The sequence below is a fragment of the Mirounga angustirostris genome, unplaced genomic scaffold, assembly GCF_029215605.1.
Source record: "Mirounga angustirostris isolate CCGP_5_RB_7025 unplaced genomic scaffold, mMirAng1.0.hap1 SCAF_4, whole genome shotgun sequence".
Taxonomy (NCBI): Eukaryota; Metazoa; Chordata; class Mammalia; order Carnivora; family Phocidae; genus Mirounga; species Mirounga angustirostris.
Genome location: NW_026991712.1, coordinates 189,576,595 through 189,599,821, shown reverse-complemented (window position 1 = coordinate 189,599,821; position 23,227 = coordinate 189,576,595). Strand labels below are relative to the sequence as shown.

Sequence of the window (23,227 nt, the reverse complement as noted above, 5' to 3'; positions counted from 1 at the left end):
ACCGCCCCGCCCCTCCACGTCTCATTGGTTCGGCCTGCGGGCGACCCGGCGCCGCCTTGCCGCGATTGGCTGGGCGACCTACCCGTCAGCGTTGCGGCCGACGTCGACGCCGTAGCCCAGCGCGGGCGGGGGCGGGCTCGTTACCCAGAGAGCCCCGCGGCGCCCGGGTGAGCCCGAGGTCCACAGCCCGACCCGGAAGCACTACCTCGGGGGCCGGCCCCGGCGCCCTTAAACTCCGACTTCCCCGGCGCGGCCGTACTTTCAGCAGAGAGACCCGGCAGCTCGTGGAGCTCCCGCCCCGCGACCTCGGCCTGCCCCGAGGGGGTCCGCGAGGGCGCGTGCGGGCGCACGGGTGCCGGCGGGGGTCGCAGGCCTCCCCGGGGGGCCGCGAGCGCGAAGGATTGGCGCGCGCCGGTGAGTTGTCCCCAGCCCACGCCCGCAGCAACGGGATGCGGACTGCCTGCGTCCGTACGGGGCGGCTGGCGCGGTCATGCCTCTCCGGTCCTCACTGAGCCCGGGCTTCGAGGGGCAGATACTAACACGGGGTTCCTGAAGTTCTTGCCTCCAGAACGGAGTCCGCGGGGGAGAGGAGTAACTGAATGCGAGGCTTCTGCAAAGCCCGGGGAACAGCAGGAGTTGCTCCCGGGATGGAGGGGAAGGGAGCTTGGCCTTCGTCCTGCAGTGGGAGCCTTCGGAGGAACCCCTCTGGAGTCCTCAGCAGTCCCACCAGGCGGCCTCAGCGGTGTGCTCACGGAACCGGACAGCAGTGCTGCCTCTCGCACCTGTACAGAGTCCGAGCTGCGGTATTCGTTCTCTGTTGCTGTACGGCTAACCCGGACTTTCAGCACGACTAGTGCAAGAACCCACGTGAGGTGGTGGGAAAGCCTGGGTGGGGTATGCTGGGGAGGAGATTGCAGGGTAGAAGCCTGGGTGGGACAGGTCCAGACACTTGGAGATACTAGCGACTGCACCCACCTCAATTGCCCAGACCGAGAGGCCACCACTGGCTTTCACTCCTGGTGAAACTTACCCTGCAGCTCGTGTAGTGCCAACCAAGACCCAGCCTCTCTTCATCTCCCCTACCCCCAGGCTCTCAGCTCCAGGATGTCCCCGCTCTGTGGACTGAGCAGCATTGTTCGGGAAAGGTGGAACTTTCTCCTCAAGGAAACAGCTTATTTCTCATTGGCCCTGCCTGGGTGGTTCTCCCATCCGCTAAGCAGTGGCCAGGAAAGAGGGAAAAGCTGATGGCTCTAGCCAGTCAGAGCCAGGCTTACCTGAACGAAAACTTGGGTCCTGCTGCTGGAGGGGGAGTGGGTGCTGGGAGCAGCCCTCGGTTGTTTAGCATATCGTTGTGTTCCTTTATTGAGATGGACAAAGGAAAGGCAGCTCCTCTATAGGAGCTCATTGTACAGAGCTCAGTTCCACACACCAAAGGAGTCTTTATGTGCTCCACCTTTGTGTGTATGCCAGACCCACTTACTGATGAGTGGTGTGCTCTGAGCACTTTATGTGCATAGCCAGGCACTAAACTAGGTACAGCCAGGGACACTGAACAAGACTAAACAAGCCCCACACCTCCAAATGGTCTGGTGGTCATCAGACAGAGGGACAAGAGCCAGGAGGAGGGACCTGTTGGGCCAGTACAGTAACTGGAGCCAGAAGAGATGCTGGGCTGTAGTGAGGACAAAGAAAAGTGGACAGATCCAAGAGATCACCAAGTGGTAGGTGGCCAGGATTTGACTGGCTCTCCATGGGTCTGGGAGTGGGTCTTGAGTCTACAATGGGAACCCAGAATGACTTCCAGGGGACTGCTAGCAAAGGATGGAGGACCCAGCATGGGAGCATTAGGAGTGGGAGGGGGGAAGGTGGGCACTGCCAGATAAATGCAGACAAATGCTACTGTGGGCCTCGAGAACTTAGCTGAGGGCAGAGGGTGTGTGTGGAAGGGTGAAGTCAGGGCCGAGCAGAGGGAGATAGTGCAGAGAAGAGGGGAGGAAGTCCATGGTCCTTGGAAGGCAAGGACTGACTCTGTCTGTTGGATTGTGGTTCAGGATGGCTTTGGTAAAAGTTACCTGGGCATGATGGGGCCGACTACAGACCCAGTGGCAGGAAGCAAGAGGTAGAGACCAGAGCTGGCCAAGAGGGGAACAGACTCAAGCTGGAGGGAGCTCAGAGTACATGCGAGAGAAGCCGAGGGTAGAAGCAGCTCACCAATAGGGACCTGGACCTGAGGAGGGGGATGGATGCCCCTGCAAGGCAGCAGGCAGAGATGGATGGACATAAGGGAGGTGCAGAGTTAGAGCTGCTGTGAGTGAGCATGTGGGGAAATTGTTCTTGGACTTGACTCTACACTTAATGAAGTAGAATATCTGGAGAAGGGATCCAAAACCCTTATGTTCAGGCCTCCCCACAGGTGATGTGATCGTCACCTGTGAGCACTCAGGTGAGACTGGAACCAGGAGAGCCACCCAGCTTGCTGCTCTTACTGGCCTGGGGAGTGAGGTAGAAAGCAGAGAAACTGGAAGTGGGGCACTCAGTGGCCAAAGAGCTGAGCAATGGAGTCCCTGCTGGAAGGTGAAGACCAGGGGAGGGCTAGAAGGATGGAAGACTAAGTCAAGCATAGGCAGGGCCAGAGTGGGGCTGGGGGGCTTTGGGTTCTGGACACGCTACCAGCACAGCCCTGAGCGGGGAGCCAAGGTCAGAGTTCACAGAGATCGGGCTCAAACTCCCCCAGCTGTAGAAGATCATGCTCAGCCGACCCCTCACCTCTGACAGGGCACCCAAGGCACGTGTGCTTATGCCAGAAACACAACTCAGAACGCTGAACGCCACACGAGCTTTATTTGTACAGTCCGTAAGATTTCTAGATCTGTCCCAGTGAGGGAAAGAGGAGCCTCTTAAACCTGTTACTAAAATTGTTGAACACACAGTGTTGACAAGTAATTCTTAGCCCCTATTTTAACTACTGTGATTATCGGGGGGGGGAAAAAACCTTTCCTAAGACACTCAGCTGCAAAGGGCAGGCAGTGTTGGAATCCCCCTCAGTGATCCTGCACCACTCTGGAAAATATGCCTTCGGGCTCTTTCCCATCCCCCAGGGCAGCAGCAAATCCTTCCTGTCGCCTCCTTTTGGACAAAGCAGCCAAAGATTTAAAAGTCTTTGGTTCATAGATGGCTAGATCCGCAAGTACTTTCCTGTTGAGCTCCACCTGGCACTGGGAAGAAAATCAGAGCCCGTGTCAGAATCAGAAATATGTTTCAGTGAAAAGCGGCAAGACTGAATGCAGCCGAGAACCCTATGGTTTGAGTTGGCGGGAAGCATCTCCTCTACTGAGCACACTCTGCATGGCTCCAGGGCAGTCTCTGCCCTTAGTCTCATGCCCTCACCTTTGGGGAGGTGGAAAGCATGTGGCGAATGTATCCAGGCAGGATGCTGGAGGATAAATGTGCACAAGGGGAAGGCATCCCTGCAAGAGGTGATGTCACATGAGCAAGGATGTTGGCATCCGGTCCTGGTGCCAGCCATGGAACTAACAACGTTGTTAGGGTCAACAATCGATCATCAATCACCCAGACAGAACTATGACTGCTGGCCTGGGGTAACCCTTTAAGTCAGCTTTGAACAGAAAATCACAATTCCCCTTCTACAAACAATGAGATGCAGGTAGAGTAAGGAACAAAAGCAGGTGTTCTCAATTCCCACAAGGGAGCGAAACCAGATCATCTATCAAGTAAAACTTCATGTGACTTCCAAAAACTGACGAAAAGCAAAAAAAGGATGATCCCTGCGTGTTAACCACAACTATATAGGGGTGGTTCCCGCTCTACTACCTGGGCCTTGTGTGTCTTGGCCAAGGTTCGCTCTTCTGAGCCTCAGGCTCATCAGTAAAATGGCAATGTCATACATGAGGATACTTGCAAAGTACCAAAGACAGGATCTGGTACAAGCTAGAAGCACAACACCCACTCCCCTTTTTAAGAAAAAATTTGAGGGGTGCCTGGGTGGCTCAGTCGTTAAGCATCTGCCTTCGGCTCAGGTCATGATCCCAGGGTCCTGGGATCGAGCCCCGCATCGGGCTCCCTGCTCCGCGGGAAGCCTGCTTCTCCCTCTCCCACTACCCCTGCTTGTGTTCCCTCTCTCGTTGTGTCTCTCTGTGTCAAATAAATAAAATCTTTAAAAAAAAAAAAAAATTTGAATGCACACAAAAGCAGAGGGATTAGCATAAACACTAGATTCAACAATTAACCAAGATTTTGTGACACATGCTTAATCTCTCCTGTCCAAGACAGTCCCCGTGCTCTTTGACTACGAGTTTCAACTTCATCTGCTACCTCATCAGAAATCTTTCAGTGCAAAACTTTGAAATTACACTTTAAAGTTAAAGGCAAGTTTTTTGCCCCTTTTCTCTTGATGGGGAAACACAAGGGCTCATGTCCTGGTATCAGTTGCCCTATTTCCAAGGCAAAGCAATTGTGATGGGTCCCTGAACCTACCAGAACTCTACCTTGAGAACTTGTCAGGGAGCCAACACTCTACTGCCCGTTGTACTGGACGACGTCAGTTGGATCACTTTCTATAGATTTCAACATCTCAACAGGACCACATCCTCAACCATACCTTAATTAAATTGACAATGAATGCTGGGTACTTCAGGCCGTGTTCCTGGGAGGCAGCTGTAATTCGATTAATCCAGAGCTGAAATAAGAAAACATCGAGATGCTTAAGAACTAGTTGTGCATTATGTCCACACCTACCAGCAAAGGTTCTGAGTCAACTAAAAGTCAAACTAAACTCTTTTTGCACAAGTAAATAGAAAAATCAGTGATTTCTCTTCAGGCATGTTGGCCTACAGTACAGTCAATTAGCAAAAATTGATGCTCTTCATTCAAATGCCAGCTTCCTTCTAAATAAGTAGTTAAGGGGCGCCTGGGTGGCTCAGTCGTTAAGCGTCTGCCTTCGGCTCAGGTCATGATCCCAGGGTCCTGGGATCGAGCCCCGCATCGGGCTCCCTGCTCCGCGGGAAGCCTGCTTCTCCCTCTCCCACTACCCCTGCTTGTGTTCCTGCTCTCGCTGTCTCTCTCTGTCAAATAAATAAATAAAATCTTTAAAAAATAAATAAGTAGTTAAGTCACATGCTGTAAAGCATTAATTCAATACATATTTTTAGGCCCTGAGAATACAAAGGTAAGCAAAAGAGTCTGTGGCAGACACAGCTCAGTGCAGAAAGGATCCATGTGAATGAATTACAACAGCCACTGAGATCAGTGCTACCAGGTGGGGATGAAAAACTAGAGGGTGAAGCTTCACCGAGGTGGAGGTAAAATGGTCTTGAGGGAAGAGCAGGGCTGGAGGGGAGGGGAGGCATCAGGAGAACCTTCCTGGCAGGGAGTAGCAGGGTAAGTTCCAGGCACAGCAAAAGGTCTGAAAACTGTAGGGAAATCAAGGCTAGTGGTTAGATCCAGAATGATCTGTCAGAGTGATATGGAAGCTTCTGAATAGATTTGGTCTGTTAAACAAGGGGGTGGATTATAGGGCTCAGTTGGTAGAGCATGCAACTCTCCACCTCAAGGTGGTGCGTTCAAACCCCACACTGAGTGTAGAGGTTACTTAAAAAATAAAATCCTAAAAATAAGGGTTTGGATTCTTAAGCCATTCTTTACTCAAGACAGTACTCAAGTGTATTTTCTTCCTTCAGTGGTTCTAAACTTTGAATATGCATGAGAATTGTGTAGAGGTTTGTCATAACATTTCTAGCCGCCCCCTGCCCCGAGTTTCTGATTGAGTAGGTGTGGTGGGGCCTGAGAATCTGCACTGCTAGCAAGTTCTTAGGTGAGGCGGAAGCTGCACAGGGACTCCAGCCCCACCTCGAGATACTCTGCTCCCGGTAGCAGCAACGTGTGTGCTACCAGACGCTGCTCACGGGTCTTCCCATACCCATGCGGACTGGCCTGATCCCTGCAGGGTCATAGGAAGCAGCGCCACCTCCAGCTTTCTGCGTAAATGAAACGCGTAAAGAACAGGGCTGGGATGCGGAGGTCACTCCTGCCCACGAGACCGTCGTGCACAGGGCTGGTTTGTCATGCGGTGACCCTGATCGACAGTTAATGAAGCATTTCTGACTTTAAAGGGTCAGAGTTCTCCCCTCTTCCTTATTCGTTCAGCCAATATTTACAAAGTGTTACCGATGTAGGCCGGAGGTTACAGCCTTCAACAGAGCGGAGATCCCTCCTAAAACTGACATTGGGGGCGGGGAGCAGTAACCAACCAACCAAGCCAAGCACGTGGTATGTTGGTCGCTAAGGGCACGAGAAGGGAGATCCGCTGCAGGACAGTGAGGCGCGACCCGAGAACGCAGAGGAAACCGCAAGCGCTAGGAGCGAGAGGAGGCAGGCTTGGCTTCTTCCAGGTGCAGATCGGAGCCGAGAGCGGCCATGCAGCCGGTGGGCGAGGGGGGTGGCCAGAGACCAGGTAACCGAGTCGGGCCCAGGTCGGCCCTCGTTAAGGGTGTGAAGGGGCGCCACCACAGGGCTTCAAGCAGGAGAGAGGCGCGCGGCAGAGGGCAGGGCGGCGGAAGCGGGGGCACTGGCGAGGCGGCTTCACGCCGGCCCAGGAGGGATCCGTCTTGGAGCAGGCGGACTCTGCCGGGGCTTCGCGTGTGGCGTGTGAGAGAGAATCACGAGAACCGAGGGTGGTACGGAGAACGGGGAGGCCATCCCCGAGTTGGGCAGAGGGTCCGGACCAAGCGGCCCCCCGGGGCCCAGGGGAAGGGGCGGGTGGGAGTGGCCGGCCGAGCCCGGCCTCCCCGGGGCCGCGCTTACTGTCCTCAGGTTCCTCTTCTTCAGCCTTCGCGCTTTTGTGCATTTCACAAGCGCTCTGGTCACAGCTCTCACCGCCAGCTTGTGGCACCGATTCTTCCTTCCCCGGAAGTGCTGGGTCAAGAAACGGAAGGGAGGGTTGTCAGCGCGGCCCGCAGGCTCCACGGCCCGCCTGCGCGCTCCGCGCCGGGAGGAGACGGCTCACCCGCGCGTGCTGCAGCACCTCCTGGACCCGCCAGTAGCGGTCAGTGAGGCGGCTCCGCAGCCAGAGCTGCGCGGTGAGGAAGACCATGGCGCCCGCCGGCCGGCCTCTCCGCTCCGCCGCGCACGCGCCGCGCCGCGCCGCCTGCAGCGGAAGCGGTGGCGGCGCCCGAGCGCTTCCGGGTCAGCGGCCCGGCGAGGACTTCCGGGGCGAGGGGAGTCTCGTGGCGCGGTCCCTTGCGCGGCTGGTCCGAGGCGGCGGGGCTCGGGCGGGCTGCTGCGGAGCGCCGTGTCCGGAGGCTGGCTGCACCTGCGGGGGTGGGGCTCGCAGTCTGGAGAGCGTAGCGGGTCAGGCGCGGTAGGTACGGCGGAGGAAGGAAACACCAGCGGTTCCGTTCGTCCGAGATGCCCAGGGTACGCCGGCCCGCAGAGGGCAGCGGGCGGGAGGGCTGCCAGCGGGCACGGGTGTGATGGAGGTTCTGCAACAGGACACTGCTGAGGGCTGCCTAACGTTGTGAAGATGCTAAACACCATCGAATTGTACGCTTTGAAATGGCCAGAACGGGTACTCGCTTCGGCAGCAGTTACACAAAATGGAAATGATCGAATGGTAAATTTTATGTGTTTTACCACCTTATCGCTATATTACCATGATAACGAAGTGGGGGGCAGAATGGGAGAGTGCACTTTCTTTGTCACTTTTTAAATTACAGAAAAGTTGCAAGACTACTTCATGGAACTCCCCAGTGCACTTTACCCAATAGCACCAATTGTTTACATTGTTTAAAAAGATTTTATTTCTGTATTTGACAGAGCACAAGCTGGGGGAGCTGCAGGCAGAGGGAGAAGCAGGCTCCCCACCAAGCGGGGAGCCCGATGTGGGGCTCGATCCCAGGACCCTGAGATCATGACCTGAGCTGAAGGCAGATGCTTAACCGACTGAGCCACCCAGGTGCCCTTTACATTTTTTAAATTATTCTTCCTGTAAATGTTTATAAACTCAATAGTAGGGTTTTGGGTGTTTTTGTTTTTGTTTTCTGGACTATCTGCAAGGAGTTTGCAGATATTTAAATACTTAACTATATATTTCCTAAGAACAAGGACATGCTCATGCAAACCATAGTTAAACTATCAAAATTGGGAAGCTTAACATTAATGCTGTTATCTGACCTACAGTCTATATTCCAACTTTGTTAAATGTTCTTCCTTTTTTCTTTTTTTTTTTTTTTAATGGGCTCCACACAGGGGCCACACACTCAGGTCACCTGGGTGGCGCAGTCAGTTAAGTGTCCAACTCTTTTTTTTTTTTTTTAAGATTTTATTTATTTATTTGACAGAGAGCGAGAGCAGGAACACAAGCAGGGGGAGTGGGAGGGGGAGAAGCAGGCTTCCCGCCGAGCAGGGAGCCCAATGTGGGACTCGATCCCAGGACCCTGGGATCATGACCCGAGCCGGAGGCAGACACTTAACGACTGAGCCACCCAGGCGCCCAAGTGTCCAACTCTTGGTTTGGGCTCAGGTCCTGAACTTGGTGTTGTGAGATCCAGCCTTCTGTGGGGCTCCGCGCTCAGTGTGCAGTCCACTTGAGGATTCTCTCTCCCTCTCCCTCTGCTCCTCCGCTTATGGGCTCTCTCTCTCTCTAAAATAAATAAATAGGGGCGCCTGGGTGGCTCAGTCGGTTAAGCTCAGATCATGATCTTTGGGTCCTGAGATTAAGCCCGTGTTGGGCTCCCTGCTCAGCAGGGAGTCTGCTTATCCCTTTCCTTCTGCCCCTTCCCCCCCACCCCGCTCATGCTCTCTCTCAATCTCACTCACCCTTTCCCAAGTAAATAAAATCTAAAAGATAAATAAATAATAAAATATAAATAAAAGAATCACACACTCCACGGATTGAGCTAGCCAGGCACCCCTGTTGAATGTATTTTATTGCTCTTTTCCCTGTCCAGGATCATGCACTGCATTTAGTTCTGTCTAATTTTTAGTTTAATCCTCAACTTTTCTTTATCTTTCTTGACTCTGGATTTCTTGAAGAGCACAGGTTGTTTTGTAGGATGTCTGAATTTGAGTTTGTCTGATGTTTCCTCATTATTGGAATCAGTTATACATTTTCGGCAGAATACTACAGAAATTATATTGTGTCTTTGTCAGTGCATGCTATCACGATGGCAGCTTATTCCAACATGGGTGCTGTCAGCTTTGACCACTTGGTTAAGGTTTTCTTTACCAGGTTTCTCCACCGTTTTTATGCTTGTAAGTAATAAGTAGCTTGTAAAGAAATACCTTGTAACTCATTACAGGGGTTTCTGTAAGTAGACCCTGAGATAGAGGTAGGAATACAGAGGTGTTTTCCAGAGGGAGGAAGCAGTGATGTCCGGGTGGTTCAGTAGGTTTAGCCTCTGCCTTTGACTCTGGTTATGATCTCAGGGTCCTGGGATCGAGCTCTGTGTCAGGCTCCCTGCAGGGAGCCTGCTTCTCCCTCTCCCTCTGCCATTCCCCCTGCTTGTGCTCTCTCTCTCTCTCTGTCAAATAAATAAATAAAATCTTTAAAAAAAAAAAAAAAGGGAAGAAGTGGGATCAGACAGGGAGGGCCTCAGATAGGATGCAGATCAGACAACATGTCAGCTCACCCGGTACTTCTGAGCAAAGATTGCTATTAGAGATGCCTTGTGTTGGGCAGAAATGGGAGACCCCAGTAGCTTTGCCGTGCTCAGCCTGTGTCTGGAGCCACCAGGAGAAGCATACCATCCGGTGAGAGATTCCGCAGTGGACTTGAACCTGAATGGCGAGTGCAGTCTGGAATAGGTACCTAAGCAGCACCCCTCTATGGCCACGCACTTTGAGACAACATAAATATCCTGTTTCTCATCAAATTTGCATTCATTCATTGTTGATTTTCTAACCCCATCATTCTTCCCATACTTATTGGCATTCTACTTAAAGAAGAGCTTTCTCTTTTGGAGGGTACAATTTTAAATAGTGTTAGAGCATGCTCTGAGGGTGGTGTTGAGTGAAGAAGGAAGTGACTGAGGCAGGCAGATATCTGTGGGAATAGGCAGAGGGGTCAGCAAGTGCAAAGGACTAGAGGCAGGAGGACACCTGGTATGGTCAAGAATAGCAGGAAGGCCAGTGTAGGGGCGCCTGGGTGGCTCAGTCGTTAAGCGTCTGCCTTCGGCTCGGGTCACGGTCCCGGGGTCCTGGGATCGAGCCCCGCATCGAGCTCCCTGCTCCGCGGGAAGCCTGCTTCTCCCTCTCCCACTCCCCCTGCTTGTGTTCCCTCTCTCACTGTCTCTCTCTGGCAAATACATAAATAAAACCTTTAAAAAAAAAAAAGAAAAGAAAGGCCAGTGTGGTGGGAGTGAGGCAAATGAGAGTCCCATGGGCCCCTGAACCTCAGTACGCAAGTCAGAGGCCAGAGATGGAAACTGGTGAGGACTTTGATGTTCTGGTCACCATGCTGCATTTAGGCTTCCTCACAGCACGGTGGCTGCAAGGAAGCGATTCCGTACGTAGTGGCTGAAGGGCAAGGTGACGTGGATGCCTTATCGAGCCTCCTTGGCTCACCCTGGAGAGCCGCACAGCGTCATTTCAGCAGCCCAAATAGTCACAAAAGTTCAGTCCATGTCAAGAGGCAGAAACATGGACTCTAGTTCTAGATGAGAGTGTTCACATTAAAAATTAAACTGCCAGGGGCGCCTGGGCTCAGTCGGTTAAGTGTCTGTCTTCAGCTCAGGTCATGATCCTAGGGTCCTGGGATCGAGCCCCGTGTCGTTCTCCCTGCTCAGTGGGGAGCCTGCTTCTCCCTCTTCCTCTGCCTGCCGCTCCCCCTATGCTTGTGCTGTCTTTGTGTCAAATAAGTAAATAAAATCTTAAAAAAAAAACAAACCTGCTCATTGTTTTACCAGCAAAAAATAGGTTTATTTGAAAAAGGAAGAGAATTGCAATCCAGGACAAGCAAGCTACTGCAATACCAGGAGAACAACTAAAGGAGGATCTTTTATAAAGGAAAACAGAATTGGGAGGGGCAGTTGCAAACAAAAAGTTCACTGGAGTAAACTGAGAGTTTGAAATACAGTGACTTCTCATTGGCTAAATTGTGGCAAAAAGATTTTTATTTATTTATTTGAGAGAGAGAGAGAGACATCACAGACAGGGGTTTGGGGTAGAGGGAAATGTAGGCTCCCTGCAGGATTCAATCCCAGGACCCTGGCAATCATGAACTGAGCCAAAGGCAGATGCTTAACCAGCTGAGCCACCCAGGCACCCCCCCCACTCCCCCCCCCCAAGCTGTGGCTGTCTCTCATTGGCTAAGTTGTGACAGTCTCTCATTGGCTAAGTTGTGACTGTCTCTCATTGGCTAAGTTGTGGCTGTCTCTCATTGGCTAAGTTGTGGCTGTCTCTCATTGGCTAAGTTGTGGCTGTCTCATTGGCTAAGTTCTGACAGTCTCTCATTGGCTAAGTTGTGGCTGTCTCTCATTGGCTAAGTTGTGACAGTCTCTCATTGGCTAAGTTGTGACTGTCTCTCATTGGCTAAGTTGTGACAGTCTCTCATTGGCTAAGTTGTGACTGTCTCTCATTGGCTAAGTTGTGACAGTCTCTCATTGGCTAAGTTGTGACTGTCTCTCATTGGCTAAGTTGTGGCTGTCTCTCATTGGCTAAGTTGTGGCTGTCTCATTGGCTAAGTTCTGACAGTCTCTCATTGGCTAAGTTGTGGCTGTCTCTCATTGGCTAAGTTCTGACAGTCTCTCATTGGCTAAGTTGTGGCTGTCTCTCATTGGCTAAGTTCTGACAGTCTCTCATTGGCTAAGTTGTGGCTGTTTCTTAGGCTGAACTGTTGCTGGGCAGATGAGGAAAGCCTTTCTTCCTCCTGCTGGGGTAGTGAAGTAACATCCACCTGCAGAGTCCCTCTCTTCTTGTTGGGTCAGCAGTTGATGAGGAGTGGTAGGGCCTGAGAGCGCCCCCCACCCCCCACCCCCGCCCCAAACCTCCCAACTACATTTTAGTGAGGCTGTTGCTAATTTTCACAGGAGGACATAGAGATCACATTGTAGAAAGAGCATGTGAGCTGGGTGAGGTCCCTGGGGCATCTGAACAATACAATATCCCACATTTGGTTTTCGCTTTCATTAAATGAGGAGTCATTGGGGGCATTTTGAGCAGGAGAGTAGCATCATCCAACTTATTAAATAAGCTTATAGCTGCTGTTTTGGGAAGACTGCAGAGAGGCAAGGGCTCAAGCAGGGAGACCAGTTAGGGTGGAAGCTGGCTTGGCTGTGGCAACATTACATTCCAGGCAAAGCTGACAGTGGCTTGGACCATGGTAGACCCAGTGGAGGAGGTGAGAAGCAGCTGGGTGCTGGGTATGCTCTGTGCTGGCCAGCTGGTGTAGGGCCATCCGGCACCTTTGAAGACCATTCTCACTGAGGATGTCACTGCAGCCCTCACCTTTCCCCCCGTCTCATCCCGTGTGTCTGCTCTCCCCATGGAATAAAAGGTCTAACACCCACCCCCCCAACCCAGGTCTGGGTCTCACTAGGAGTCACTGTTATCCCCCCTCTCTGACCTCCCACGTCCAACTGTCAGCAAGTCCGAAGGGCTCTGCCCTCAGAGTCAGCCCGATTCTGCTTACCCCAACCCCTGCTGCTAAGGTGCCACCATCTCCCTGGTTTCCCTGGACCTCCCTTCCCCAGGTGCCATCTGCTGTGTATTTGGCAGATTCCTGAGCAGATCAGACCATGTCACAGTCACACAAAGGCTTCCTCAAGGCTTCCTGTTACCCTGGATGTAAATCCAAGCATTTCCATGGCCCGTGGGCTGAGGAGCTAATTTGGCACAACTCGCACTTTCGAAAAACGAAATTTGTCTCATAAAGCCGTTCTCTGAGAAAAACTACAGTTTTAAATTGAATAATGGTGATGATTTTCTATGAGGATCCAGAGGTGGGTCATCAGAAACAGCTGTTCCTCTGTTTCAGTTGTGCCACAGGAGTTTTAATTTATGGAGCTGGCTGAGTGATGACAGGGACAGGCTGACATCATTGAAAGGACATGTCTTACCACCTGCATTTCCTGAGAGGAGAGGACATGCCATGCCTTACAGAGCCCCAGAGAGAGGCACCAGTGTTCTCTGGAGGCAGAAGCAGGAAGGAGTGGAAAGCTCGGGCCAGAGCCTTTACTGGGGTTCCCACAGGAAAGACAAGGCAGGGCAAGGGAAACAGTTTAGGACTGGCTTATCTGAGAATCCCAGTGGTCCTCGGTGCATAGGGCCTGTCCCTAGTTGTCTGGTACCTGACCCTAGATAGTTCAGGACAGGGGGAATATCAACTGGGTGTGTGAGAGATAAGACAGCAGTTCTGAGGGCACCGGGGTGGCTCAGATGGTTAAGCGTCTGCCTTCGGCTCAGGTCATGATCCCAGGGTCCTGGGATCAAGTCCTGCATCGGGCTCCCTGCTCTGCGGGGAGCCTGCTTCTCCCTCTCCTCCCCACTTGTGCTCTCTATCTCACTATCTCTGTCTCTCTCTCAAATAAATAAAATCTAAAAAAAATTAAAAAAAAAAACAAGACAACAGTTCTGCGAGTGGGCCCTGGATCACAGGGGAGATGTAAACAACTGTGGCCATTAGTTTGGCCCTGTGATAAATGGATGCCAACAGACAAATCCTGGATATAACAAAACACAGAAAGAACATCCCCATGTACAGCGAGAGCAGCTGAGGGTGACAACCCCACAGTGGACACAAGGGAGACTGTCAGGTTTTAGTCAAATCTATTGCCACGACCTAGTCTCTCTGCTAAAGAGTGTGGAGAAGGCTAGAGCTGCAGGGGTGATGTGCCCCAAGGGGGCAGTGGGGCAGTCCCAGGTCCATTACTGGAGCTCAAGCCACTGCCCCCTTTTCTTCTGGGAACCTCTCAGCTGCCCTCCCCTCAGGCAGGCAGCCTCAGTCCAGAATAGAGGAGCCTGGCACACTCTGAAGGCTGTGGAAGCCCAAAGACTTCTGTCCAGCTCAGGGCCTCTGGGGCTCTGTGCCCCTCCCACTCCTGCTCTCGGCAAAGGGTGGGCAGTACCTGGGGCAGACCCCCTCGGACACCAGGTCCTGGACCGCTTCACCCCATTGTGTCCTCAGGGTGAGGCTAGCCCCTCGGCTCAGCAAAAGCTCTGCGGTGGGGCCATGGCCATGCTCCGTGGCAAGGTGTAGGGGGGGTCTTGTGGAGCCATCCAGCAGCATTGACCTGCGCTCCCCTGTCTAGGAGGTGGCTGGCGACCTCTGCGTGGCCTCCCCGAGCAGCATGGTGTAGGGGTGTGAGGCCCAATGAGTCTCGAGCATCCACCTCTGCTCCCCAGGCTGCTAGCCGCTGGACAGCAGGTAGATGTCCCCCAGCAGCAGCCCTGTGGAGTGCAGAGCGACTGTGCCTGTCCTTGAGGCTGGGGTCTGCCCCATGGTCAAGCAGCACCTCCATGTCCTAGGAGAGGAGCGAGGGAGAGGACAGAGGCTGGCCTCCCCCACCCAACAGCCTCTTTCTCAGTGCTGCTTCCCTGTTGGGTAAAAATGAGCCCGCACCTCTGCCACCCAGGGGGGCGACTCCACTCCAAGACAACCACTTGTCCTAAACATTCTCAGATAAAATCCAAGACTAAGCAGTCCTCGGCCTCCCTTCCCACGCCTAGGGGCTCGCTGGGCTCAAGGACAGCCCTGGTGCTCGCTGTGTATTTGTTGCTGCCCGTCAGCAGGATAAAGTACGAATGCCCGGCCAGGCATCCTCACCGGCCTTCCAAGAGAGGTTACAAACGGGAGAAACGGTCAAGGGGCCCCTGGCAGCCAGGCCCTCCCAGCCACCCTCCCACCCTCCAGTTTCCCTCCACCCGTCCAAGGGGCCCACCTGTCCGCTCCCTCCCCGCGGCCAGGCCGGGACGTACCTGCCTGCGGCCCAGGCTCGCCGCTATGCCGAGCGCCGTGGTCCCCATGCTGTCCCGGGCGTCCACGCGCGCCCCGCGAGCTAGGAGGAGGCGTAGCGCCGCCGTGCGCCCGGCCGCGGCTGCCACCATCAGGGCGCCGTCCAGGCCCGCGCCATCCGCCGCCAGCAGCTCCAGCACCGGCAGCCGGCCGCCCGCGGCCGCCCAGTGTGCCGCCGTCCAGCCGCGCGCATCCGCCGCCGTGGGACCTGGTCCTGGCGCGCCCAACAGGCGCCCGGCCAGCAGCGTGCGGCCCAGCGCCGCGGCCCAGTGCAGCGGCGTGAGGCCGGCCCCCGAGCGCGCCGCCGCTGGGGCCCCATGCTGCAGAAGGAGCTCGGCCACCCGCGAGTGTCCGTGCCAGGCGGCCTCGTGGAGTGGCGTGCGCCCCGCTCGGTCGGCAGCTCCCACCGCGGCCCCGCGCTGCAGCAGGAGTCGCACCAGCGGCACATGGCCGAGCAGCACGGCCAGGTGGAGGGGTGTCCTGCCCGTGTGGTCCCTGTGGGCAGCGAGGGTGGCATGGACTAGGGCAGGAGCGCCAGTAGAGGGGCCCTTGCTGCCCTGCCCAGAGAAAGGACCCCTGCCAGCTCCGCCCTGGTGAAGACTCTTGGTCCAGCCCTGGGGCTCACCTCTCCTCCACACTGGCCCCTTGACGCAGTAGCTTTGTTGCCAGGCCCAGGTGACCCCTCCACACAGCTTGCAGCAGGAGCCCCCAGGCTTGCGGGGCACTGGGGCCCTCTGTCCTGGCTTCCAGGGCCTCCTCTGAGCCCAGCTCCACCCACCGAAGTTCCTGCTCAGCCCCTGCCTCTGTCATGTCTTGCTCCCCTGGCTGGGAGCTCTCGGAGTCCATCTGGGGAGAACAGGAATCCCTCATGGATACTGGAGGCCCCTGGCCATCCCCAGCCCATGTGTCCCCAGCCAATATGAACTGCCCCCCCCCCATCTCCTCAGGGGACCCGACTACCACTGAGCCTTCTGGAGGGTTTAACTCCTAGTTACCCCAAGGGGGAGTCCACCCTGGGGCTCTGTCCTCCAGTTGGGGGTCCTCTCCACGTGGTTCCCGGGCAAGCCACAGCCTGGTAGCCCTCTCATGGAGGCCTTTTGAAAGTGTGGAGGTGGGGTGGGGCTGTCTGCTTCCAGAGGGCTAGAAGGCTGGGACTGCAGCCGTGGGGTAGGGAGAGCAGTGCAGCCTCCTGGGCCAGGCACTGTTTACCCAGCAACTTAAAGGGACACCCTGTGGGCTGGCAACAGCCCCTGCCCCAGCACCTTTCCTCCCCTGCCAACTGCCAGGGCTCCTGGCTTGGCCTCCCTCCTGGGAGACAAAGGCCAGGCAGGCAGAAACAGGCCCACAGCCTTTGACGTGCCATGACTTGCCCCCGAGAGGCACACACGTGCCTTCCCCTGGGTCCCTCCCTCAGGCCCTGCTCCTCACCCCCACTCCTGTCCCTGCTGGGGCTGGAGCTTGGCTTCTCTCCTGATTCCAGGCTGGGGAGATGAACAGGGTAAATGGGACCCCTCCCCCACAAGCAGATGCCACGCCAGGACAGAAGATTTACCATGGATGCCAGGCAACCTGGGTGACCCTATGGAGAGTAGGAAGCCCCTTGGGGTAGGTTGAGGCAACTCAGCAGAGGCTGTGAAAGGGGCAGAGCCCTGCCTGAACACTGGAAGGAGGGAGTCAGGCAAAGAGAGGAGAGCCAAGTCTAGAGGAAGGGAAGTGGTACTTCAGAAGGGGACCTGAGGGCGCCTGGGTGGCTCAGTTGGTTAAGCGACTGCCTTCGGCTCAGGTCATGATCCTGGAGTCCCGGGATCAAGTCCCGCGTCGGGCTCCCTGCTCGGCGGGGAGTCTGCTTTGCCCTCTGACCCTCCCCCCTCTCATGTGCTCTTCTCATTCTCTCTCTCTCAAATAAATAAATAAAATCTTTAAAAAAAAAAAAAAAGAAGGGGGCCTGAGTAAGGCCTCCAGGATTGGTCACCTGGATTCTGGGGCCCTGACCCTGAGGGTACCTTACCATCCCCAGTCTCTGGGTAAGGCCACCTGTCCAGAACCCAGATAGGAGAAGGGGGTATAGCCATCCCCTGCAGCCTGCCTCTGTCCAGCTGCCTCTTGTCACTGTCCGCTGGGAGGCAACATGGCTTTGGGTGGTCATGCCTTTCCCAGCCCCCTCAGCCCCCCATCCCCGCACACACATTCGCAGGGATGAGGTGTCCTGAAGGCCCTGCCCTGTCACACAACACACACACACACACCCGCTCTAGAGGGGCAGGTGAACCTTGACCTTTCCCCCACCTCCCTAGAGGCAGCCTTTCCAGGTGCCAGATCCAGAGGGTGGGTCTCTGGCAAGGGGCTGAGTGGCCCCATCTCACCCCTAAGCCACATGGACTCTATCCATGAGCCTCAGTCACTCTGTTCAAATGTCACCTCCCCGGGGTGCCTGGGTGGCTCAGTCATTAAGCGTCTGCCTTCCGCTCAGGTCGTGATCCCAGGGTCCTGAGATTGAGCCCCGCATCGGGCTCCCTGCTCAGCGGAGAGCCTGCTTCTCCCTCTGCTGCTCACCCTGCTTGTGCGCTGTCTCTTTGTGTCAAATATAATTAATTAATTAAAATTAAATGAAGGTTTTTACTTATTTGTCAGAGAGCGGGAGCACAAGCAGGGAGAGCGGCAGGCAGGGGGAGAAGCAGGGGGGAGGCTCCCTGCTCCCCCCCCCCCCCCCCCCCTGCCGAGCAGGGAGCCCAACACGGGACTCGATTCCAGAATCCTGGGATCACCTGATCCAAAGGCAGACGCCCAACCGACTGAGCCACCCAGGCGTCCCAAGTATCTACTCTATTTTTAAATGCTTGCCTTCCTCTTCTAGAATGAAAGCTCCATGAGGACACACCACACAGGCTGACAGATTCAGCGGGTAAGGAAGCAACATGATCTGGGTGGATGAGCACAATTTACGACCTAAGTAGCCAGCAAAAGCAAGAGAGCAAAGCTGTCCGTTCCCTGACTCCCTTGACAACGGCAGGGGTGGGGGTGGGGGGACAGAGGGGCTGTTGCTGCGACTTCCATGCTTCACTGCGCCCTGGGAGGCCCAAGGGAAACTCTCCTAGCTCCTGAGAGCCAGGGAAGCCTAGAAACCGCCTTCCTGGAGGCAGAAGTCCGTGAGAGCCAGCTGCGTGGCCGTTCTCCCCCTTCTGCCACAGCCTGGAGTGTGGCAGCTCACTCAGCTATGGAACCATGCAGGCCTGTCAGGGCACCCACACAGAGCAGAGGCCCACACTGGCCCCCTTTACCATTGAGTCCACAGAGACCGGAGCAGTCCTGGCACACTGAGGGAGCTCAGCGAGTGTTGACTGCATGAGCAAATGAATGCAAGAGGGACCTGAGCAGGGCGCCTGGGTGGCTCAGTCGGTTGAGCGACTGCCTTCAGCTCAGGTCATGATCCCAGGGTCCTGGGATCGAGCCCCGCGTCGGGCTCCCTGCTCGGCGGGAAGCCTGCTTCTCCCTCTCCCACTCCCCCTGCTTGTGTTCCCTCTCTCGCTGTGTCTCTCTCTGTCAAATAAATAAATAAATAATCTTAAAAAAAAAAAAAAAAAAAGAGGGACCTGAGCAGAGACTGGAGCTTAGGAGATTAGACCGGCACCCTCTCCACCTGAACTGTGCATCTGAACATTATCATTTGCACCTGGCCACCTGTCCAGGTGCAAATGATAGGTCCGTATCATTTTCTGCCCTAAGTTCATTATCTGAGTAAATCAGCAGCTACTATGAGACCTGGATACGTGTGTGCCGGTGAAAATTAAATCGTGTATGTGTGTCGGGCAACAGGGCTTGGCATGTGCTGCAGGGAGCCTCAGCTCACGTCCTCACAGGGACCTGACTTAGGCTTGCGTTCCTTAAACCAGCTGTGCACGATCGCTGCCATCCCCCATTCGGATGTGTCTGAAGGGAATTTACGCGCTGGAAAATGTTAGAAGAAAAGGTGGACGTGATAAAGCCAATGGTGGGAGAAGGTGTGAAAGGGAGACGTTCGTATCTGATGCCGCACAGCTTGTTCATTTAGCTCACAGGCAACCTACTCCAAGTGTCAGCTAGTTATGTAAGTGGTGTTTAAAGTGCCAAGTGCTTCTCTCTGTCAAATAAATAAAATCTTTAAAAAAAATAAATAAGATGCCAAGTGCTATGCAAGAAAAACCTAACATTTGATAGGAGTTAAGAGCATTTCAGTAATATTTGGGGAAATTAGTTGGGGTTTACGGAAGATCGGGGAATGCTTTCTCCCTGGTTGAAATAACAGAGTGCATGCTCCCACTGTTTTCAGGATGGATGAGACTCCAACACAAAGGATGCTTGTCATCGTAGCTGCTATTATTGAGCACCTAGTGTGTGCTGAGTCCTGCAGTAAACACTTCACATGCATTGCCCACATGCCCTCTCAACAGCCCTACAGTCCAGGCACCCAGTGTTTTCCCTGTTTTACTGAGACTCAGAAAGGCCGGGTTTGGGGATGAGAGCACCAGCAGGGACTAAGGCGGGGAAGTGTGGTGAGTGGCCATCTCAACACGGCAGCAACTGTCAAGACCTATGAAATGAAGTCGTTGTGTGGGGGAGCGGGAAGCGGGGCAGAGGGCGGGACCAGGAGGGAGGAGGGCCCCAGTGCCAGGACAGCTGTGCAAGCCCTGACCAGAACACACAGGAGCTGGATGGGGAGACTGACCAGGGCTGGAGCTGCAGTCGCCTGGCAGAGAGAGGCCCAGCCTGGCAACAGGGGAAACTGAGGCAGCGGTGTGGCCCTGGAGACCGAGGGTCAGAGCTGGACCTACTGGGGCCAGGGTGCTGTCCTCCGTCTGGGTCCACAATGGTTGCTGGGGTCTGGGTGGGAGTCTGACCTGGGGACCTAGGTCCTGCCGTCTGACTACCTCTGGGAACCCACCGGGCCTGTTGCCCGGAGAACATGAGTGAACAGGAGAAGGAGACGGAGGAGGATGAGGGAGGGGGCGCTTCTGACACAGCACCCATGCTGCCAGGAAGACTTCCTGACTGCCAGGCCTCAGCCCTGATGTCCCCAGGGTGGGTAGGCCTGGCTGTCCAAGGCTTCGGGACCCTGTTGCTGCCTGGCCAGGCCCTGGCGGGGCTCCTGCTGCACCTGCTGTTGCCCGCCGCCGTGTTCCTGATGGTGCTGCTGCCGGCGGCGGCCGTCGTGTACCTGGGATTCCTGTGCCACTCAAGGGTGAGCTAAACCCGGGGGGGGGGGGGGGGGGGGGGGGCTCCTGCAGAAGCGCAGGGCCCTGGGGCTGTAGGTGAGTCTCACCCTTTCAACATGGCCCCCTTGTCCCCAGAGACATATGTGCCCCTCCCTGGAAAGCCCCTTCTTCTGCCAAGCACCCCCCCCCCCAGCCACAGCAAAAGAAGGGCTTTTGTTTGTCGCTGGAGCTGACAGCTCCCTCCCCTTGCGAGGCCGCCTAGCCTTGTACCAAGGGCCACCAGGGCCTGGACAGCTGGGCATGGTGGGAAGAGGAGGGGCGTTCCAGGACGAGATAAAGCCAATGGTGGGAGAAGGTGTGGTATTGCCCAAGTTCTCCAGTGCACCACCCCTGCCCGTCCCCGCGGCGCCTCGGAGACGCCTCCTGCCCTGGACTGGCTTTCCCCGTGTGGAACGGGCTATGGCTTGGTCTCAGGAAGGGGCGCGTGGCAGACGTGCCCCGGGTCCTCCTTCTGTAGGCATGAGGCGGGGGCGGGGGAGAGAAGGTGGCGCCATCGGAGAGCGGCACGGGTAGGACGCGAGGTCAGATGCCAACACAGGGAAGGGCCCCAGGAGAGCACAGACGGGAGGAAAGCCGGGATGGGACAAACGGGGAACAAGTTTCTGAGCCTCCCCTCAAAGGACTCCTGCTCCGGCCATTTGCCGCTCGGGCCGCGGATCTCCCACTCTCGACTCAGAAGCGCCGGGCCCCAGCCAGCCCCAGCCTGCGCGCCCGCCGCACCTCAGACCCGCGCCCAGGCCCCACCCCGCAGGGTCGCACCGACCACGCGCCCCGCCGGCCCCACCTACTCCCGCCCCCAGGCCGCTGCCGGCCCTGCCTGACCGCTCGCCTCGCCCCCAGGTTCACCCGGCACCCCGCCCCGCGTGCCGCGCGCTCCTCTCGGACAGAGGCTCCGCGGCGCTCATCGTCCTCGGCCTCCTCTCGCTGCCTCCGCTGCTCGTGCTCGCCTCGGCCGCCCGCACCCGCCTGGCCCGGCGCCTCCTCACGCTGCTGCCCCCAGCTTGGACCCCTGGGCCCCGCCGCCACCCGGGGCTCAGCGACCGTGGGCGAGCGGGACACCACGCCGACGGGGAGGAGCAGCTCTGCGCCTGGGTGTGAGCCCCCGAGGCCTCTCCAAAGGACAAGAATCCCAAATCCGGGAAGGCCCCCGAACTCCTCCCCCGCCCCCTAAGAGAGCCCAGGCCTGCGAGCTCGGGGTCTGCGTCCAGGTTCTGTCCTCCAAAATCGCGGGCGTACCTCGGGGCTTCGTACGCAGTGCTTCGAGTGGCCGCGAGATGGCACCAGACTCCCCCGAACCGAGGTCCCCCCTTCCGCAAGGTCTCCCCACCCCCGCGGTCCCCTCTGATGCGGAGGGGCTGGGAAGCCCCCAGGGAGGAGGGAGAGGCCTCTCAGAGAAGGGGCGCCCGGCCAGGCGCAGAGAAAGGGGGCCTCCCTGGCTTCTGTCCGCAGACCTGCGGGCCCCTTGTGTGGTCAGTCAGAGGGCCTCCCGAGGGTTCCAGAAGTGGCGAGACTTGCCCGGGAAGAACATGATTCCAGAAGCTCAGCAATGGCCAGCAGCCCCAGGCCTTGCAGGGCTCAGCCTGGGATGGGGTTGCGGGCCCAGCTTGTGACCCGGGCTGGCATCTAGACAGGTTGGACAGGTTAACTCAAGTCTGTTCTCTGGATAATTTTAAGATCTTCTGTCTTTTCCCATCTTTGGCTTTAAGCATGTTTCTAGTTGTGGGTATGTTCTTATTCATCCATTTGGTATATACGGTGTTTCCTGTTCCTACAGATCCCTATCCTTCATCAGTTCTGGAGAATTCTCAACCGTTACCTCTCCAAGTTGGCCTCCCGTTCATTCTTTTTTGGGAGCATCTCTTCCCCTTCGCTCCCAGTGTCCGCTGGCCTCTCTTTTGTATTTCTGTCTCCCCAACTCTGTGCTGCATTCTGGGCAATTTCTTCCATCTTCTTCAGGTTTCACTAATTATTTGATTGTGTCTAATTTGCCAATTAATGTGTTCGTTTAATTTTAAGTTATTATCATACCTAAAAGTTATACTTGTTTCTTATTCAAATCTCATCATTTTTGATGGTCTCCGTGCATGTTCGATTTTTGGATCCCAGTTTTGCTTCAATTTCTTGAGCATTTCACATATAGTTATTTTATATTCTGTACCTAAAAATTCCAGTTTCTTACTCTTTGGGGGAGGGTGTCCAAATCTATTATTTGTTGTTTCTGATGATTCTCACTAATAGTATATTGTTTCTTTGAAGGGATGCTCATTTCACACTGTCACCCCATACCTGTGAACATCCTGAGGACACATCCCTCCGGGAAGGATTCCCTCTGCAAGGCATGCCCTACCTGGGCCCTGCTCGGGTCCTGTGTGGGCTTTCATAATTGCAAGTTCGCCTCTCCATCCCTGTGTAGAGGGGCCTCCCTGCTGTCCCACCTGTTTCCTTTCATCTTCCTGGGTTTCTGTTCATTACCCTTCTGTTTCTTTCTTTATTTATTCTTAGTGTTTTTAATTTTGGGGGAGCCTTGAAGATATTTACTTCCTTGTAAGCCCAGCAGTGTATTAAAAATGTATTTCTTGGGCGCCTGGGTGGCTCAGTCATTAAGCGTCTGCCTTCGGCTCAGGTCATGGTCCCAGGGTCCTGGGATCGAGGCCCACATCGGGCTCCCTGCTCAGTGGGAAGCCTGCTTCTCCTTCTCCCACTCCCCCTGCTTGTGTTCCCTCTCTCACTGTCTCTCTCTCTCTGTCAAATAAAATCTTAAAAAAAAAAAAGTCATATGCTCTACCAACTTGAGCCAGTCAGGTGCCCCAAGAAATACATTTTTTTTTTTTTAAGATTTTATTTATTTATTTGACAGAGAGAGAGAGAGACAGTGAGAGAGGGAACACAAGCAGGGGGAGTGGGAGAGGGAGAAACAGGCCTCCCGCTGAGCAGGGAGCCCGATGCGGGGCTCCATCCCAGGACTCTGGGATCATGACCTGAGCTGAAAGCAGACACTTAATGACTGAGCCAC

At 55.3% G+C, this 23,227-nt stretch overlaps 3 protein-coding genes and 1 long non-coding RNA gene across 39 annotated transcripts; 2 read left to right on the top strand and 2 right to left on the bottom strand.

Annotated features, from left to right (window-relative positions):
• The first annotated feature begins 90 nt into the window (after positions 1-90).
• On the top strand, positions 91-3,217 carry LOC135364237 (uncharacterized). The gene is made up of 2 exons (XR_010411157.1): positions 91-414; positions 556-3,217. It is a non-coding gene; the product is annotated as an uncharacterized LOC135364237 (long non-coding RNA).
• MRPL20 (mitochondrial ribosomal protein L20) lies at positions 2,823-7,182 on the bottom strand. Its single transcript, XM_045898922.2, has 4 exons — positions 7,022-7,182; positions 6,820-6,930; positions 4,619-4,696; positions 2,823-3,215 (listed from the first exon to the last, which is right to left on the bottom strand). The coding sequence occupies exons 1-4, from the start codon at positions 7,106-7,108 to the stop codon at positions 3,042-3,044; spliced, it is 450 nt and encodes a 149-aa protein (XP_045754878.1). The 5' UTR covers positions 7,109-7,182; the 3' UTR covers positions 2,823-3,041.
• On the top strand, positions 5,874-22,988 carry TMEM88B (transmembrane protein 88B). 36 transcript variants are annotated; one of them, XM_064590151.1, is made up of 7 exons: positions 5,874-6,407; positions 7,506-7,627; positions 7,831-7,969; positions 17,820-17,867; positions 18,856-19,049; positions 19,272-20,180; positions 21,055-22,983. In XM_064590151.1, the coding sequence occupies exons 6-7, from the start codon at positions 19,905-19,907 to the stop codon at positions 21,310-21,312; spliced, it is 534 nt and encodes a 177-aa protein (XP_064446221.1). In that variant the 5' UTR covers positions 5,874-6,407; positions 7,506-7,627; positions 7,831-7,969; positions 17,820-17,867; positions 18,856-19,049; positions 19,272-19,904; the 3' UTR covers positions 21,313-22,983. The 36 variants fall into 36 exon arrangements, 34 of the variants coding, with proteins under 34 accessions (XP_064446221.1, XP_064446216.1, XP_064446224.1 ...); XM_064590146.1 differs by having other exon boundaries at positions 5,874-6,469; XR_010411151.1 differs by lacking the exon at positions 5,874-6,407 and having other exon boundaries at positions 7,234-7,627; positions 21,055-21,845; positions 22,471-22,988.
• On the bottom strand, positions 14,018-16,173 carry ANKRD65 (ankyrin repeat domain 65). The gene is given in 4 exon segments (XM_045871293.3): positions 14,018-14,212; positions 14,214-14,474; positions 14,929-15,460; positions 15,591-16,173. Coding segments are annotated over 4 exon segments (1,302 nt in total). The 5' UTR covers positions 15,905-16,173.
• Positions 22,989-23,227: the final 239 nt, after the last annotated feature.